The 17,286-nt window shown below is 35.5% G+C and overlaps 2 protein-coding genes across 3 annotated transcripts; one reads left to right on the top strand and one right to left on the bottom strand.

Annotated features, from left to right (window-relative positions):
• The first annotated feature begins 9,577 nt into the window (after nt 1-9,577).
• On the top strand, nt 9,578-11,608 carry WRKY27 (WRKY DNA-binding protein 27). 2 transcript variants are annotated; one of them, XM_029273008.2, is made up of 3 exons: nt 9,578-10,730; nt 10,809-10,922; nt 11,021-11,608. In XM_029273008.2, exons 1-3 carry the CDS (start codon nt 10,336-10,338, stop codon nt 11,340-11,342), a joined length of 831 nt encoding a protein of 276 aa, XP_029128841.1. In that variant the 5' UTR covers nt 9,578-10,335; the 3' UTR covers nt 11,343-11,608. The 2 variants fall into 2 exon arrangements, with proteins under 2 accessions (XP_029128841.1, XP_020210484.1); XM_020354895.3 differs by having other exon boundaries at nt 9,805-10,730; nt 11,009-11,608.
• A 1,892-nt stretch (nt 11,609-13,500) lies between these two features.
• Nucleotides 13,501-16,763, bottom strand: LOC109812638 (Pentatricopeptide repeat (PPR) superfamily protein). The gene has a single exon (XM_029270619.2). It carries the CDS (start codon nt 16,454-16,456, stop codon nt 13,805-13,807), a length of 2,652 nt encoding a protein of 883 aa, XP_029126452.2. The 5' UTR covers nt 16,457-16,763; the 3' UTR covers nt 13,501-13,804.
• Between the last annotated feature and the right edge of the window lie 523 nt (nt 16,764-17,286).

Here is a 17,286-nt window from a genome sequence, read left to right as displayed (position 1 = left end):
CTGGGAAATGAACAGTCGCGACACATGGCACCACAACGAGCAAACGTACGCGAGAGGTCACCTCCCCCCAGCGAGCTCGGTCTTAACTCCTCGACCTACGGTCTTCAGAGCTCGGGGGGGTAGTGTACTATCCGTACCGCGTAACCGAGCTCCGAGCTCGGCACCACAACGCAAACCGACCTCGAACGCGCACCGCATGACATCAGCTCGACATTTAAGTGAATCATAACCGATTCCCGAGGATCTCGCCCCAGACGAGGTCCGTTATCTAATCATATTACATCTTATTTCAAGCCCAAGGCCCAAAGCAACCCTAATTCACACTAAGGTACGTGCATTACTTATACGAGATTCATACTCCCACAAACACTAACTTTAGCATCAGATTCTCTTTTGCAGGTACCACCCCCATCTTGGAGCACCAGCATACCTGTGAAGGAGTCTCACCTATCTTACCTGGCGGATCAGCTCTACAGCAGATTTCCGATAAGAACACTTATATAATAATTTAACTACTTTATGTTTTTAATATTTGTCTTAAACCATGATGGGCATGTATTTTCTCCATGAAATGATAAATTGAACCCATCACATTCATTAATTCATGATCTTCAAACACAAGTTTTATACTCTCTTTTTTAAAATAAAATAAAATATTTTATTTTTGTCGACATAGATTAAATTTTTTTAATTGCTATGTCATCACTCTCATTGATCAATATTGTGAAGTTATTGTTAATCCACAACGTGTTCACAACTTCAGGTGCATACGTATGCATATGCTTTAGAAAAATAATTCAAAATTTCAATTTTAAATTTATAAAATATTATTCAAATATAAAAAGATATTATTTGTCTTTAGAATATTATTTATAATTTAAATATAATATTAATTTATTTTATAAATTTGTTTCTTCTTTCAAGATTTAAGATGTTAGGTGAATAAATAATTTTTTTTTAAGAATCACTCAATTTGTAGTGGAGGTCATCTTAAATGAGTGAAAATTTTATATATATAAAGAATAATTTACTAGGTTTCATCATAAAATTGTATTAAAAATTTTCAAGTTACATCCAAAAATCTTGTAAAAGATAGATTTTTAAGTTTAACTCACAAAATTTGAAAGATTTTCATGAATATACATATATAATGCATTTTGAGATAATAAATATTCTTATGAACGTAACATGAAAAAGGTCAAATCATATTAAATAAATTTTGCATAATTTTTTCTATTTTTTTGTGACATTGAATTATTTGTATTTGCCTCATCTTTATATATAAAAGAAGAAAAAAAATTTCTAACTCATAATATGTAACAAGGATGTATGATTGTACACATTAAATAGTGATAATCCATATCATTTTATCTATAAATCTTAACACTACTTGATTAGCTTAAGCCATGATCAGGCAAATATGTTGCACGTTCATCTTCCACTCTCAAGCTTTTCTGAATCAATATTAAAGCTAAAGGTTAAACTAGCTAGCTAGAGTGTCTAGGCTAGAGGCCACTGAATCCACTAACAATTATTATTTTCTTCTTGCTCAAATTGACTTTCGTCACATCAAAGGATCATTTTTTCTTTTGGGAGAGGATCACTGAATTTTTTTACTAGAGAAAATCCAGTGCATGAGGTAAAATTATTTTGAATAGCAAAATTTTTCTTTCAAATTAATATTTAACATAAGTGCATATTTAAGATTAAGTACGAAATATGATGCATAAACAAATTGTATTGGTCGATGTAAAGTAAGAGAAGTTTTGTAGGGTATTCCGTTGACCGAACCTGCCAACCAAACACTAGCTAATTAATGGAATGAACAATGAAGAGCTATCGTTGAAAGATTTCATTCTTTTACCTGAAAAATTTGGACCCCTCCCACAACCAAGGGCAAGAATTAATGGATTTGCATCAGATATGATAGTGGTGGTCCCGTACAACTCTTTTTACACTCAACGTAAGTTCACACCAAAACAAAACAAAGCTTCCTCAAGGTATATATATATATATATATGTGTATCATCTCTGCTTCAAATCCTTCTTATATCTTTTTTAATTTTTAATATTTACTGTTGTCAGTGAGGAATTTTCTGCACATCCATTAAATCACGTACTTACATATACAGTTTAAAGATCGATCACTCCACTCACTGTCATTGAAGATGCCAAAGAAATTATTGTCAATTCACATATTCTCATAGTGCTTTCTAGTAGTAACTTGGATACTGACCTATGCCCTGTAAATTAATAACACGTTAAAACCTAACTTTTTGCATTCTAACCATTTACTTTCCTTTCGTCAAAAGATGTATAATATTCTCTCTTTCGGTTCCTCTTTTCTGTAAATAATAATATAAATATTTCATGCATTGTATGTCTACTTCTAAATATGTAACAAGTCTTTACCAAAAAATATGTAACAAGTCTAAAAACATATAAATTCAATAAATATTTACAATAATTATTCATTAATGAAAAATAAAATAAAAATACATTATATTATTGTATAATAATAATAAGTGTATTAAAAAACTAATGAGTATCAACCTTATTAGCCCTAATGAGTGTGCAATAATTATTAATAGACAATTCTTTTAAGAATTACGTTAGGATGTATTAAAAACTATTTCGACTTGAGTTAATTTTTTTTTTTTAATTTCATATCAAATATTGTCAAGATATCATTATAAGCATTTTTTTTTCATATATATTCATCTCTTTCCTACACGTAGCCACCTAAATTTAGTGGAGATTCAACATTTTCCCAAATTTAATGGCTATAAATTATTCCAAATTGTGGAGAGGTGCAAACTTTGTAATTGTGTCAACCTCCAAACGTACACCCTCTGCAATTTAGCGCGTGCAATTGGACCTTCCTTTTTTTTTTTTTTTTTTAATGTTACAATTGGACCAGTTTTGTCTTTCTTATTTTTGTCGCCAGAAGAGTAATTTTCCAACGTTAAATTATTTCACCACAAAATTCTAGTATTCAATGGCATGTATTATTGCTATCTAACAAATTTTGCACAGGCTGCCAAAGAAAAAAAAAAACATAATGCTTTGCATTTTGCTTCACGATACAATACTCTCCAACGATTCTTCATTTTAAGATGAAACTTAAATGCAATTCTTTATAAATTATTGTGTGGTTCTTTAATAAGATTTTGATTTTCACTTCGATAATACGTGTGTTCCATTAATATATACTTCTAGAGTTCCAGTATACATATTTATAGTGCCAACATAACCTAAATATTCTAATTACTATAACTAAGCTTTCTAAAACTCCCAAATTCAAATAACTATTAAACATTCTATTATCATGATGAGTTCAAGTAAGAAAACATTTGTAAAGGGAGCATTTTAATATCTCGAGTAAGAAAATGTTAGGATCCCTCCTTAATTAGAGAGGTTCTAGAAAATTCTAGAACTTTCTAGAGAAGTATAGAATTTTCTAGAACATTCTAGAGAATCCTAGAGAATTGTAGAATTCTCTAGAAGTTTGTGGAATAGTGTGGAATCCTCTGGAACATTCTAGAGATGTGTGGAGCCTTCCGGAACCTTATGGAAGAGTATAGAAGGATATAGAAGGGAGTAGAGATTCCTGGAATGTGTGGAACATTCTAGAGAACCAATCTCAACCCTTGATCCCCACCATTCATTCTGAAGGTGGAGTAGTATAAATAGGGGTAGGAGGCTTCATTCCTATCCAATCCAAGCCAAGAGTGAATCCACTTCTTAGAGTGAGAAAGTAAGAAAGCCTCTTTGTGAGAGAAGAGAGATAGTCTCAAGTTTTGAGTGTGCCACCATAGAGTGAGTCTATTTTGTAATTACATTCTTGTAATCCTACTATTCTTTTGCATAGTGGAAGAATCTCCATATTGGAAAATTTAACTCGTGTGCTCCCATTACTACCTTTAATTTCTAAGTGCCTATCTTAACTTCACGAAGCGGGAAAGTCCGAGTTTTCCCAACAGTGGTATCAAGAGCCAGGTTCATCAAAAGTTGTCATTAGCTCGTGCAGTTCAAGATGGAGGACAACGTTGCTCATGATGGAGACATGTTCAAGCTTACTGCCAATAATTATTCATATTGGAAGCCAATGATGGAGGATCATTTATACTGCAAGGATTTGCATGAGCCCATCATCTATAAAGAGAAGGTGGAAGGCAAGAGCGATGCTCAGTGGGAGCTATTGAATCGGAAGGCCGTTGCTATGATCCGTAAGTACATCGACAAATCTCTCTTTGAGCATGTTTCTACATACACAAATGCTTATGAATTATGGGCAAAACTTGAGTCCATGATTCAAAAGAAAACACCTCGTAACAAAGCCAATTTAGTTCGTCGATTGGTGAAGCTGGAGTATAAGGATGGTCATAGTATGATTGAGCACTTGAATAACTTCAAGGGGCTTGTAAATCAATTAACCAAAATTGAGATGAAGATTGATGATGAGTTGCAAGCCCTTCTACTCCTTAGTTCCTTACCGGAAAGTTGGGATACGCTAGTAGTCACACTTAGTAACTCTGCTCCCGAAGGAAAGCTCACTATGGATGCTGTTAGTGATAGCCTTCTTGGAGAAGAATCGAGGAGAATGGAACGAGGTGAGTCTATCCATCCCGAGGCTAATATCATTGAAAACCGGGGAAAGAATGAGACTCGTGGACGTAGTAAGAGCCGAGATCAGTATCAATCTCGAGGTAGATCCAAATCACGCTCGAAGATTACATGCTATTACTGTGGAAGAATGGGTCATAGGAAAATGGAGTGTCGGTCTTTCAAGAGAGATCAGAAGGCAGGTACTGTCAAGCCAGACCAAGTCATCCCAATGAAGAAGCAAGAAGAAAAGACTACCACTGCCGTAGCATCTAAAGAAGATATGTTATATATCATTAGAGAAGGTAACATCCTAAACATTGCTTATGATGATAGCTCTTGGATTGTGGATTCTGGTGCTTCCTTCCATGTTACTCCTCATGGAAGTTTCTTCTCATCCTACCAAAGTGGTGACTTTGGTACCGTTCAAATGGGAAATCAAGATAGAAGCAAGATCGTCGGGATAGGAGACATCATCCTGACAACGAGCACCGGATGTAGGCTAGTCTTGAAAGATGTGAGGCATGTCCCGGCCATGCGCCTCAATCTTATCTCTGCTGGAAAGTTAGATGATGCTGGTCTGATGAATTACTTTGGTGAAGGAAAGTGGAAGCTCACCAAAGGTAGTCTAGTTATGGCTCGAGGAAAGAAAGAAGGATCCTTGTACGTAATGCAAGCTAAGCTTTGCAAAGGAGAGGTAAATATAACCACTGATGACTTAGAGGTTTGGCATAAACGACTTGGGCACATCAGTGAGAAGGGTCTTCACATACTCGCTCGTAAGCAACTCCTCTCTAATGTGAAAGGTAAATCACTTGATCCTTGTGCTCACTGTTTAGCTGGAAAACAACATAGAGTTGCATTTCAAAGATCTTCTCCGCCCGTAAGGAGAAAGAACATTCTCGACCTTGTACACACTGATGTGTGCTCAATGTCTGAGAAATCCATTGGGGGTGCACTGTACTTTGTGACCTTCATTGACGATCATTCAAGGAAGGTGTGGTTGCATTTGCTAAAATCAAAGGATCAAGTACTTGATGCTTTCAAGGAATTCCACGCTCTGGTAGAACGTGAGACTGGACGAAAGATCAAGTGTGTACGATCTGACAATGGAGGTGAATATAGAGGCCCATTTGAAACCTATTGCAAGAAACATGGCATTAGGTTAGAGAAGACTCCACCCAAGACACCGCAATTAAATGGGCTAGCTGAGAGAATGAATAGAACAATCGAAGAAAGAGTTCGCTGTGTGCTCTCTCATGCTAAGTTACCCAAGTTATTTTGGGGAGAAGCTATAATGGCTGTAGTTGACATTGTCAACCTCACACCATCAGTCCCTTTGGGTGGTGCCATCCCAGACGAAGTTTGGACGGGCAAAAGGGCATCATACAATCATCTCAAAGTGTTCGGGTGCAGGGCATTTGTTCATATCCCCAAAGATGAGCGAGCAAAGCTTGATGCAAAGACGAAGGAGTGCATCTATCTCCGCTCACCCAAGGATGAATTCGGCTATCGGCTATGGGATCCAATAAATAAGAAGGTGGTCCGTAGTAGAGACGTTGTATTCTTCGAAGACCAAACAATCGAAGACATTAAAAACTCAGAGAAGCCAAGATTGAGAAAGAGTACCGAACTCACTCCAGTTCAACATGAGAATAATGAGACACATCAAGACAATGATCCTGAAGAAGATGAGCCTGTGTTAGAGCAAAGCAACCAGGAGACTCATGATGAACCAGCTCAGGAAGATCCTCAATCTAGTTCTCTACCAGCACCAGAGCCGAGGCGTTCCTCAAGGGAAAGAAGACCATCCACTTGGTATAACACTGAGGAGTATGTTATGCTCACTGATGAGGGGGAACCTCAAAGCTATAAAGAAGCAATCAAGGATATTCATAAAGAAGAGTGGAGGAAAGCCATGCAAGAAGAAATGCAATCCTTGCATGAGAATCACACTTATGAACTCGTAGAGCTGCCAAAGGGGAGAAGAGCCTTAAAGAACAAGTGGGTATACCGGATCAAAACCGAAGATAACAACACAAAGCCTCGTTATAAAGCTCGGTTGGTCGTTAAAGGATTCGGTCAAGAAAAAGGTATTGACTTTGAAGAAATATTCTCACCCGTGGTAAAGATGTCATCCATTCGAGTTATCCTTGGCATAGCAGCAACTCAAGATTTAGAGATTGAACAACTTGATGTCAAGACGGCGTTCCTTCATGGTGACCTAGAGGAAGAGATCTACATGGAGCAGCCCGAAGGATTCAAAGTTCCAGGCAAAGAAAATTTGGTGTGTCGCCTCACAAAGAGTTTATATGGCCTTAAGCAAGCACCTAGGCAATGGTACAAGAAGTTTGAATCCTTCATGGCAGAACATGAATTCAAAAAGACAGAAAGCGATCATTGTGTCTTCATAAAGAGGTTGAGTTCGAAGCAAAGTCCCACAAGTGAGAGAGAAATGGAGGAGATGAAGAAGATTCCATATTCATCTGTAGTAGGCAGTCTCATGTATGCGATGATATGCACAAGACCAGATATCGCCTATGCAGTTGGAGTCGTCAGCCGCTTCTTAGCCGACCCCGGGAATGAACATTGGCTAGCGGTCAAATGGATCCTCCGATACTTACGTGGAACTTCCAAAAGATGCTTGTGCTTTGGAAAAGGGAAACCTGTGTTACAGGGATACACAGATGCAGACTTGGCTGGAGATATTGATTCAAGGAAATCAACATCTGGATACCTAACTACTTTTGCAGGGGGAGCCGTTTCTTGGCAATCAAAACTGCAAAAGTGTGTCGCATTATCCACCACAGAGGCGGAGTACATTGCAGCTACTGAAGCTTGCAAGGAGATGCTGTGGATGAAGAACATGCTTCTTGAGCTGGGAGTAGAACAAGAAAGGTATGTGGTAAAGTGTGATAATCAAAGCGCAATATACTTAGCAAAGAACTCAAAATTTCATTCCCGCACGAAGCATATTGACACAAGATATCATTGGATCCGAGAAGTCCTCGAGGAAAAGAAATTGCATCTTGACAAGGTTCACACAGACGAGAACTGGTCAGACATGATGACCAAGGTAATACCGACAAAGAAGTTTGAAGATTGCTGTCAAGGTGCAGGTCTACTACTGCCCCCCAATTAAGTCGGGAGGGGGAGATTTGTTAGGATCCCTCCTTAATTGGAGAGGTTCTAGAAAATTCTAGAACTTTCTAGAGAAGTATAGAATTTTCTAGAACATTCTAGAGAATCCTAGAGAATTGTAGAATTCTCTAGAAGTTTGTGGAATAGTGTGGAATCCTCTGGAACATTCTAGAGATGTGTGGAGCCTTCCGGAACCTTATGGAAGAGTATAGAAGGATATAGAAGGGAGTAGAGATTCCTGGAATGTGTGGAACATTCTAGAGAACCAATCTCAACCCTTGATCCCCACCATTCATTCTGAAGGTGGAGTAGTATAAATAGGGGTAGGAGGCTTCATTCCTATCCAATCCAAGCCAAGAGTGAATCCACTTCTTAGAGTGAGAAAGTAAGAAAGCCTCTTTGTGAGAGAAGAGAGATAGTCTCAAGTTTTGAGTGTGCCACCATAGAGTGAGTCTATTTTGTAATTACATTCTTGTAATCCTACTATTCTTTTGCATAGTGGAAGAATCTCCATATTGGAAAATTTAACTCGTGTGCTCCCATTACTACCTTTAATTTCTAAGTGCCTATCTTAACTTCACGAAGCGGGAAAGTCCGAGTTTTCCCAACAGAAAACAATATTTTACACATAATAAATTTTGATAAAACCTCGTAAGAAAATAAACAACGTGTTAATATTTCACGTCATTTAAAATATTTCAATTTTTTGTTTAACTTCTAATCTATGCATTATTTTTAATTGTGAATTTATTTTTATCAAAGTTCAAAAATAATAATTCAAACTTAATTAAATTTCACTTCTACACAGTTCCACCTCTTTATTTTTTTATTAAGCTTATTTTATATGTACTATTAGTGTAAAATATATTTATACATATAATATATCCTGTAAGAACTAATTATTTAATCTCGTCATCCTATTTATTAATATAATATAATAATAAAATAAAATTTTATTGGATATCTAAATTTATAATAACTATGTATATAAATTAAAATCTATTATTAAGCACATCTTGGAACATTGCAGTAAAAAAAGGGACATCATAGAACATATTTTGTTCTTCTAAAAAAACAGAACATATGTTTTGTTTATTTTATTTTCAGAATTAATTCCTCCCGCCATGCACGTTTCAACGTAAAATGTGTTATTTACATTAATTTGAACATGCATCTTAAATATGTTTAGGTTCAGAATTAATTTTGTTCAGCTTTAAAAATAAAGTAACACGACTTGTCAGCTTTTTTTTTTTTTTTTTTTTAACACTTTCATATTTAGGTAAAACACACATTTTGCGTCCTTTTAATTACTTCAGTTTGAGATCTTCTCGAAATGTAACATTTAAAATTTATGTGATTGAAATTTAAATTTTAATCCAAGTTTAAATAAATCATTGATAATTGTTCAATTCAATATGCGGGACAAATATCAATGAAATTCCACAGGCCTTATTGCAGACTTTTTGTTATAATAATGCGATTTTCTATCTACGCATTAATGGCAAGCAACCATTTAGTCTCTTAAGAAAAACAAGTGGCAATATCTATCTACAAAAATTGTTAAATGTTAATTAAAGAAATCAATCACTGAAACTGTAATAATCTTTCAAAGATTTTCATTTTGTTATTAGAAGATGGGGGAAAAGAGAGAAAAAAAAAAAGTATAAAACTGATCTTACTTTGGCCCTTTAATTAATTATACTCATAATTTTATACTTTTAATAAATTTAATTAGAGTAATGCACGAAGTCTTGCTTCTTACTGTATGGCCCCAAAACAAAAGCAAAAAATTAAATATACTCATATAATTTTATACTTTTAATAAATTTTAACTAGTAACGATTTATATTATGTGAAAACAAATATGTTAAAAATACTTTTAATAACTCGCACTAGTCTAATTATAATGTATCATTCACTCACTTTCTCTCTTATTTATTTATTTATTACACCACTTATTATATCTATTATTTTTGGATTGATTAAGTAAACTTACGTAGAAATACTTTTAACAGAAAATTTTTTATAAGTTAAAATTAGTTTATGTATAAGTTAATTTATAAAAATTTCCTTTTATTAGTTTCTCCAAAATTTTATTTTTAACTTATATATAAACTAATTTTTATAACATTGTGAGTTTTAAACGTTTAATTTAATTATACATGATATATGATTAATTGTTTGCATGATTAAATTAGTGAAAGTTGCAATTGAGAAGGGAGAAATGTTAGAAATTAAAAAGGGGAAAGCATGGTTGGGTAAAGTAAAGATGTAACATGGTGAGTGTGTGTATCTGAGGCGAGAGAAGGGCGCGTGAGGAGGTGTTACGTATCCTCCAGTTCATGCAGTGTCCAATCAGATCCGAATGCTGTTGGTTAACTGTGTAGGAACTTGGGCATCAGAATCATCATCATTCATCAGCCATCACCCTCTAAGGGCCCCCTTTGACATTTTCACAATGTCAATGAATTTCCCACATCTCTACAAAATTCCACTTTCTCTCTCTTTTCTTCTGTCAACTATATATAAATAATTAATTACCCAACTCAGTGCTCCACCAACCCCTCTTCCCTCTTCCGATCCTTTCTAATGGCTGAGGACTGGGATCTCTTTGCCATCGTTCGAAGCTGCCAATCACCCACCACACCAATTCCACAAACCACCACCGATACTTCCTCTTCCACTCTCAACCAACAACAACAATATGATGCATTTTCTTTTCCCAACATACTGCAACAACCTACAACAAATGAGCTACACCAATTGTTCACACCCTTTAACCCCACCACCACCACTTCCACTACTGCTCTTACCATCAATCCCAATTATTTTCCCCAACACCAAACCCTTCTTCCTCCTCCACCCACTCACACCTCTACTTATTGGCCTCATCTTCTGCCACAACCCTCCACTCAAACACTCCAACAACACAACAATTCTCCCACTGCAGTTTCACAACCTCAAACACCCAAATCAAGAAAAAGGTATCAACTTTTCCATCCATAATCAAATTCACTCAAAATCTATATTTTCATTCACAATTCCCCATTCCCGTTTTGCAGAAAAAATCAACAGAAGAAAATGGTGTGCCATGTAACCGCAGATAACCTCTCAGCAGATTTGTGGGCATGGCGCAAATACGGACAAAAACCAATTAAGGGTTCTCCGTATCCAAGGTATACTTATATATATATACTATAAATCATGATTGCCAAATTCAAACCAGTTTTCACATCCATTTTCCGTTATACCTAATTTACAGGAACTACTATAGGTGCAGCAGCTCCAAAGGTTGTATGGCTCGAAAACAAGTTGAACGAAGTAACACTGAAACCGACATGTTCATCGTTACGTACACCGGGGACCACTCGCATCCCCGACCCACCCACCGGAACTCGCTCGCCGGAAGTACCCGGACCAAGACACCCACCTCCAATCCACCCTTGTCACCCACGCAAACCAGCAACCCCTTTTCTTCTTCTTCTTCGCCGCCACACTCTCCCACCACGCCGTCGGAAGACCCACCGGAAACCGCCGAAGAAGAACCCGACCCGGAAATGGAAACCGACGTCGAAGATGACGGTGACATTCGGTAACCCATCACAGCCTCCTTGTCCTGCAAGTCTCATGGAAGCGACGTCGTTTCCCGGAACCAAACCGGTTCGAGTTTCTCTTTTTATTCATGTCCGGTTCAGATCTCCGGACCGGTTCTCCTTCAATGATGACCGTCGGATTATCCGGACGCGCTGTCTGATTCTCATTTTCCAATTCAAAGTCAATAATCTGCCACGTGGGTAACGTATTTAATTTTTTTTTTTTTTCTTTTGATCAAACAGACTAAAAATAGATATTTTTTGTTTAATGAGATTGGTGACCAAGTCAAACCTCAAGTTTCTACATCATTGTCAACACGCCAAGCATAACGCCAAAGCACATCCAATTTAAATTCAGCCCAAGTTTAATCTCATTTTCTAGTCCTTTTTTTTAATCATTTTGATTCCGTTTGTGTAAATAAGATAATCATAAGAATATACCTGGCATTTAAGAAAAATGTAAGTTTGAATTTCGTTGTCTATACGAAAATTTTATTCAAACCTTGAAACTTATCTTAATGAATAAAGAAAGTGTTTGACACCCCAGAATTTTGTATAAGGTTGGAATAGGGGGAAAAGGAGAAAAAAGGGTGCATTTGCATTTTTAGGTCAAATCTAGCTAGATAAGGCCCACACTTGAGAATAAACAAAGAGTAGGATGCGTTCCAGATATGGTCTAGTAATTACGATAAGTTTTAAAGCTGGTGTGCGTGATACATCAAGGACCATTGTTGAATGGTTATTATATGATGCAACATGGGTAGTGCAAAATTAATGCACGTAAAATCTAAATTCGTGAGTAGTGATATCATAGGATCAAATTACCAAGTAAGGGATAATTAATTAGGGAAATTTGAATAAGAGATGATAGATATGGTTGACTTTGTCTTACATGCATCATGTTTAGTGTTAGAGTTCATATTTTCAAACACGTGTTTCTCCCATCTCCATGCGTGTTGCACAAAAGAGAAACAAGTGTTGTTTCTCTCTCACACACTAGATTGTGAATGTTTTAGTAACAGTGGCAATTTGACTTGCAGGACTTGAACTAGGTTCACCACGTATCTTCCACATTTGAAAGAGTATAAGATGCGAACATATATAGTAGTAGATTTCTAAAAGCCTTTTCCATTGACGTAACTATATAAATACTTATATATAGATACACAAGTTAATGGTTTACGAATTAATAACCCAATTTATCAAAAAAGAACATCGACAATAATTAATATAATCATTTAATTCTTTAAAATAGACAAATATTTATGACTAGTATCATGTATTATACAGGATACATTTCTTATTTTATACAACTAAATTTATAATAAAAAAATATTTTTAGTATATAAATTATATTATAATTAATATTTGTAATAAATAAATTATTTTCATCACATAAATTTTATTTCAGATTTATGGTAAATAATTTATATTGTTATACAAAGCTACCAATAAATATATTTTTTTTAATTTGTTAAACTTTATTTCTTTGTCTTTAAATTCCAACTTTTTAAAAAATTTATTAGTGTGTGTGTGTGTATTTATATATTAAAAATTATTTTTCACAAATCTCAAAATGTTTATATTTCAAAATTTTCTTTTTATTTTTTTTAACTTAGTTTTTTCTCTTAGACCTAAATACTTATATTGTTTATTTATTTAAACTAATTATTCATATCTTTATTATAATTTTAAGTATTTCCCAAATTAATTTTTTAAAATTATACTTATATTAAAAAAATATCAGTGCAATGTACAATATATATTTACTAATGTTATTGCGTGTTAATTTTTTATTTTAAAAAATTCCTTCACATATACTATTTAGATTCGTCCTTGTTTGGCTGCTTCAAGGTACTAGAGTTATTTTTAACAATCTATTTGCTTTTAAGGTTTTAAACCTAATTTGTATGTTATATTTTTAGCTTAATATTATTGTATTTTAAATTATTTTATCTCCAAATAATAACTAACATTATTTTATTTCATTCCGCTCGTGGGTTTCATACTCCGACTAACCCACATTGGCAACAACTTCCAATTCAAGCCTGGGCCTAACCAACCATGGGCCTCTTTAATTTGGCCTCCATTTTGCTTCATTGACATTGCTAGAAAAACGAGTAAAAAACTAAATAGTAAATGCTCAACGAATGCATGAACAGAAAATAACACGAGATATTTTTAGCAAAATATAAATAAATAAATAGTTAATCACCTATACACTACCAATATAATTTTTTTTTACACTGACAACTAGTCATATCTTTTAATAGTGTCATGTCATTTGCTTATTTAATCAAATTAAAATAAAAAAGGCACTATTAAAATATATGATTGGTTGTCAGTGTAAAAAAACTTTACGCTAACAGTGTATAGGTGATTAACTAATAAATAAATATGTAACTATGCAAGGATCATCAACGTAACATGCTTAGAAAAAAAAAACGGGTAAATGTTTCAACACATTATGAGTGACCTCCTCTACATGAACACTGCCCTTCCTTGAAGAAATGGAATCGTTTCCTATCCCTCACAATTATCTCCCTATCAAAAAATTGTGTCACAAGCATTATAAAAGAATGACAGTGAGTGCAGATAAGTGAATTCTTGTTTATGCGTACTGGAGCCATAGTTGGTAAACAAAGAACACCAAATGCAAGGGCCAATTGCTCTGAGTGGTATAATTTGTCTTCATTCTCTTGGTATGGATACCCTCTATTCCTTATTTCAGATATAAGAAACTCCAGCATTTGATTCATCTCATCCTTATCTATCTTCTCTCTTGCAGAGAAGAGATAAATTTTATTTCTTACCTCCATCCAACACTGCCTAGGACTTCTTCTCAAGCCTCTTTCTCTCATCAGCTTGCGAGTCTTGTCACCGAAATCAGGGAGTCCAGCATTGTCATACAAGCTTGCAAGCAGCAAATATATTGCAGGATCAGATGGATCAAGCTCAAGGCATCTCCTTGCCATATCTTCTCCCAGTGGCACATTTCCATGTAAGTTGCAAGCATTTAGTAAAGTTTTATAAATTACAGAATCTGGCTTGAAAGGCATTGTTTCAATGACTCCCATAGCTTCCTCTAGGCGACCACCTCTACTGAGGAGATCAACTAAACACACATAGTGATCCGACTTTGGAGTTATTTCATATGTTTTTTCCATGGAATAGAAATAATCAAGACCCAGATTCAATAAATTACCTTGGCTGCAAGCAAAAATTAGTGATAAGAATGTGAAAGAATCGGGTTTAACTCCTGATAACCTCATGTCATCAAAGGCAGAAAGAGCATCGGATATGTGTCCAGTTGATGTCAACCCAGATATCAAACCATTCCATGACACTGTATCTGGCTCATTTATATCTTTGAAAGCTTTGTAGGCATTGTGCATGTTGCCACACTTGCTGTACAAGTGAACTAGGCTATTTGAAACCGAGTTACAACTCTTGAAACCTGATTTGACAGAGTAACAATGTAGCTGCTTTCCAGTTACCATAGTGCCTAAGCTACCTGCAGCTGATAGAAAACTTGCCAAGCTATATTCATCCATCTTAACCCCATCATTACACATGTGAGTGATGACTTTTAATGCCATTTCGTGATCCCCCCTCTGGTTTAATCTTGCCGCTAAACTTGTGTATGTGATGAGATCTCTATGGTTCATCTTGCCAATAACAGACCATGCTTCATCAGCCATCCCCCCTCCAGCATATGCATCAACAAGAGCATTCCCAACAGCTATGTCTATGTCTGCTTTTGTTTTTATGATACGTCCATGGATTTTCTTTGTTTGAATAACAGATTTCATTTTGCTGCAAGCTCCAAGAATAGTAGACAGTGTAAAGGAATTTGGTTGCACTCCTGCTGCTTGCATCTCAGAAAATAACCGAAGAGATTCTTCTTCTAAACCATGTTCTACAAAACCAGCAACCAAAGAAGTCCAAGAGATGACATTCGGTGAGGCTATACCTCTGAAAGCTTTCACACCATTTGTTGCGGTGTGGGAGCATTTCATGTACATATCAAGCAGTGCATTTCCTGCATAAAGATCATCCTCCAATCCAACCATGATAAGCCGTGAATGAAACTGTTTCCCTAACTCCAATGATAAAACTGAGGTGCTAGCATTCAATAAACTAGCATATGTAAAATTATTTGGTAGAATTCCAGACAGTTGCATATCAAGAAATGCATTAACAGCCTCTCTAACCTGCACATTTTGAACAAATCCAGAAATAATGGTAGTCCATAAGCACACATCATATTCAGGTGTCTGATTTGAGACCTTAATAGCGTCCTCCATCCGTCTGCATTTTGCATACATATCAACAATGGCAGTCTTCAACACCAAATTCATTCCAACACCCAATCTGATTAACTGTGCATGCAGTACTTTCCCATAATTCATTCCCAAACCATGAAAAGAAGACACGCCTAAGAGTTTAACAAATGTGAACTCATTCGGGTAAACACCCGCTTCAATCATTTTGACATAGAGTTGTAGAGCTTCACTCCATTTACTAGTTTCCACCAATGAAGAGATCATTGTTGTCCAAGACACAACATCACCATCCTTAACAAAAGCAAGCAGTTTGTGTGCCTCCACAGTGCCATCACACTTGGTGTAGAAATCGAGCAAAGTGGTACCCAGAACCGGATTCAGCTCTAACCCAAGCTTTACCACAGAGGCATGAATTTGAGCCCCGGACTGAAAGTGTCCCAAGGCAGAACATGATCTTAAGGCACTGGACAAAGTGAACTGATTGGGGCATTGACCAGAACCTAGCATCATGTCAAACAATTGAAGGGCCTCAAAATGATGGTTATTCCTGGTGTGAGCAGAGAGAAGCGTAGTCCATGACACAACATCCTTATGAGGCATTTCATCGAAGAAATGGCGTGCTTGTCGAACTCCAAAGCATTTGGCATACAAGGACAACAAATTGTTGTTCAAATACAAGTCGTGTTGGAGAGCCAGTTTGATGATTGGACCGTGAACACATAGTCCCTCCTGGAGGAAGTGTGAGTTGCAGAGAGAGAGAATGTGCAAGCAAGTTTGGCGGAAGTGGAGTGGAGAAAAACTGTGAGCAAGTGTTGTACTACATAACATCATGATTCAACGTTACTTTTACCACACAGACAGTGTCGTTGTTGGAAATAGCATAGTTACTAGTTAGTTAGTGGGGAACCTTAAACGATGTTGGAAGTTACGTAGGTTGGTTGAATAAAATGGTAAAGTAAAAGTAAGCAGCTTTGGGGTTTGAGGATAAGAATTTTGGAATGGAAAAATCAAGCACATCAAAATTAGTGGATCTGTGGGATGTGGCCACAACGGGGAAGCCACGGAGTTTGGAGATTGGAGATTGGAGACTGGAGAGTCTTCCCATTCCCATCGATGTGGGACTAGACTAGGCTACTCTTTATTTAGGTTTATTTTTTTTTTAATGAATTTGGTTTAATCCGAAGTTACTAGTTCAACCTATTTGGCTCCATATTTTTTATTTTTATTTTTAAAATTATTATAAATAAAATGATCCAATTTGATCTCATTCAAGATCAACGGAATAAGCCGAGTCAGAAAAAATATGATTTATGTGAATGTTAGGCCATATCATCTCATTTTTCATGCATAACTCTATGAATTGAGTAACATTGGATTGGCCTGTATCACAACTAAACTCGAAATTGTTTAATTTTTCTAAACATGCATTGAGCTGATTACTTAAAGGTTAATTTTTTTTTTAGTTCTCATCATTTAAGATATTTTTTTTAAATTTATATACTTGTAATTTTTTAATTTTTTTATTATTGTCATTATTTTTTTTATAATATTATCTTTTTTATTAATTTAATTTATTTTTAATATTTTTAAACATTTATAGTTCTTTGTACTTTTTTTTAATCTATTTTAGTTTCTATAATTTAAGAGAGATTTTTTTCTAT

This window comes from Cajanus cajan, chromosome 7, assembly GCF_000230855.2.
Source record: "Cajanus cajan strain Asha chromosome 7, NIPB_CcT2T_4, whole genome shotgun sequence".
In the NCBI taxonomy this organism is placed as follows: Eukaryota; Viridiplantae; Streptophyta; class Magnoliopsida; order Fabales; family Fabaceae; genus Cajanus; species Cajanus cajan.
This window is presented reverse-complemented; position numbering and strand designations above follow the sequence as displayed.

What these genes read in the sequence shown, in the direction of transcription:
- LOC109812638 (XM_029270619.2), bottom strand. Translation starts at nt 16,456, where the DNA reads ATGATGTTATGTAGTACAACACTTGCTCACAGTTTTTCTCCACTCCAC.
- WRKY27 (XM_020354895.3), top strand. Translation starts at nt 10,336, where the DNA reads ATGGCTGAGGACTGGGATCTCTTTGCCATCGTTCGAAGCTGCCAATCA. An exon ending in ACACCCAAATCAAGAAAAAG is followed by an intron (nt 10,731 to 10,808) that starts GTATCAACTTTT and finishes CCCGTTTTGCAG; the next exon opens with AAAAAATCAACAGAAGAAAA. An exon ending in AAGGGTTCTCCGTATCCAAG is followed by an intron (nt 10,923 to 11,008) that starts GTATACTTATAT and finishes CCTAATTTACAG; the next exon opens with GAACTACTATAGGTGCAGCA.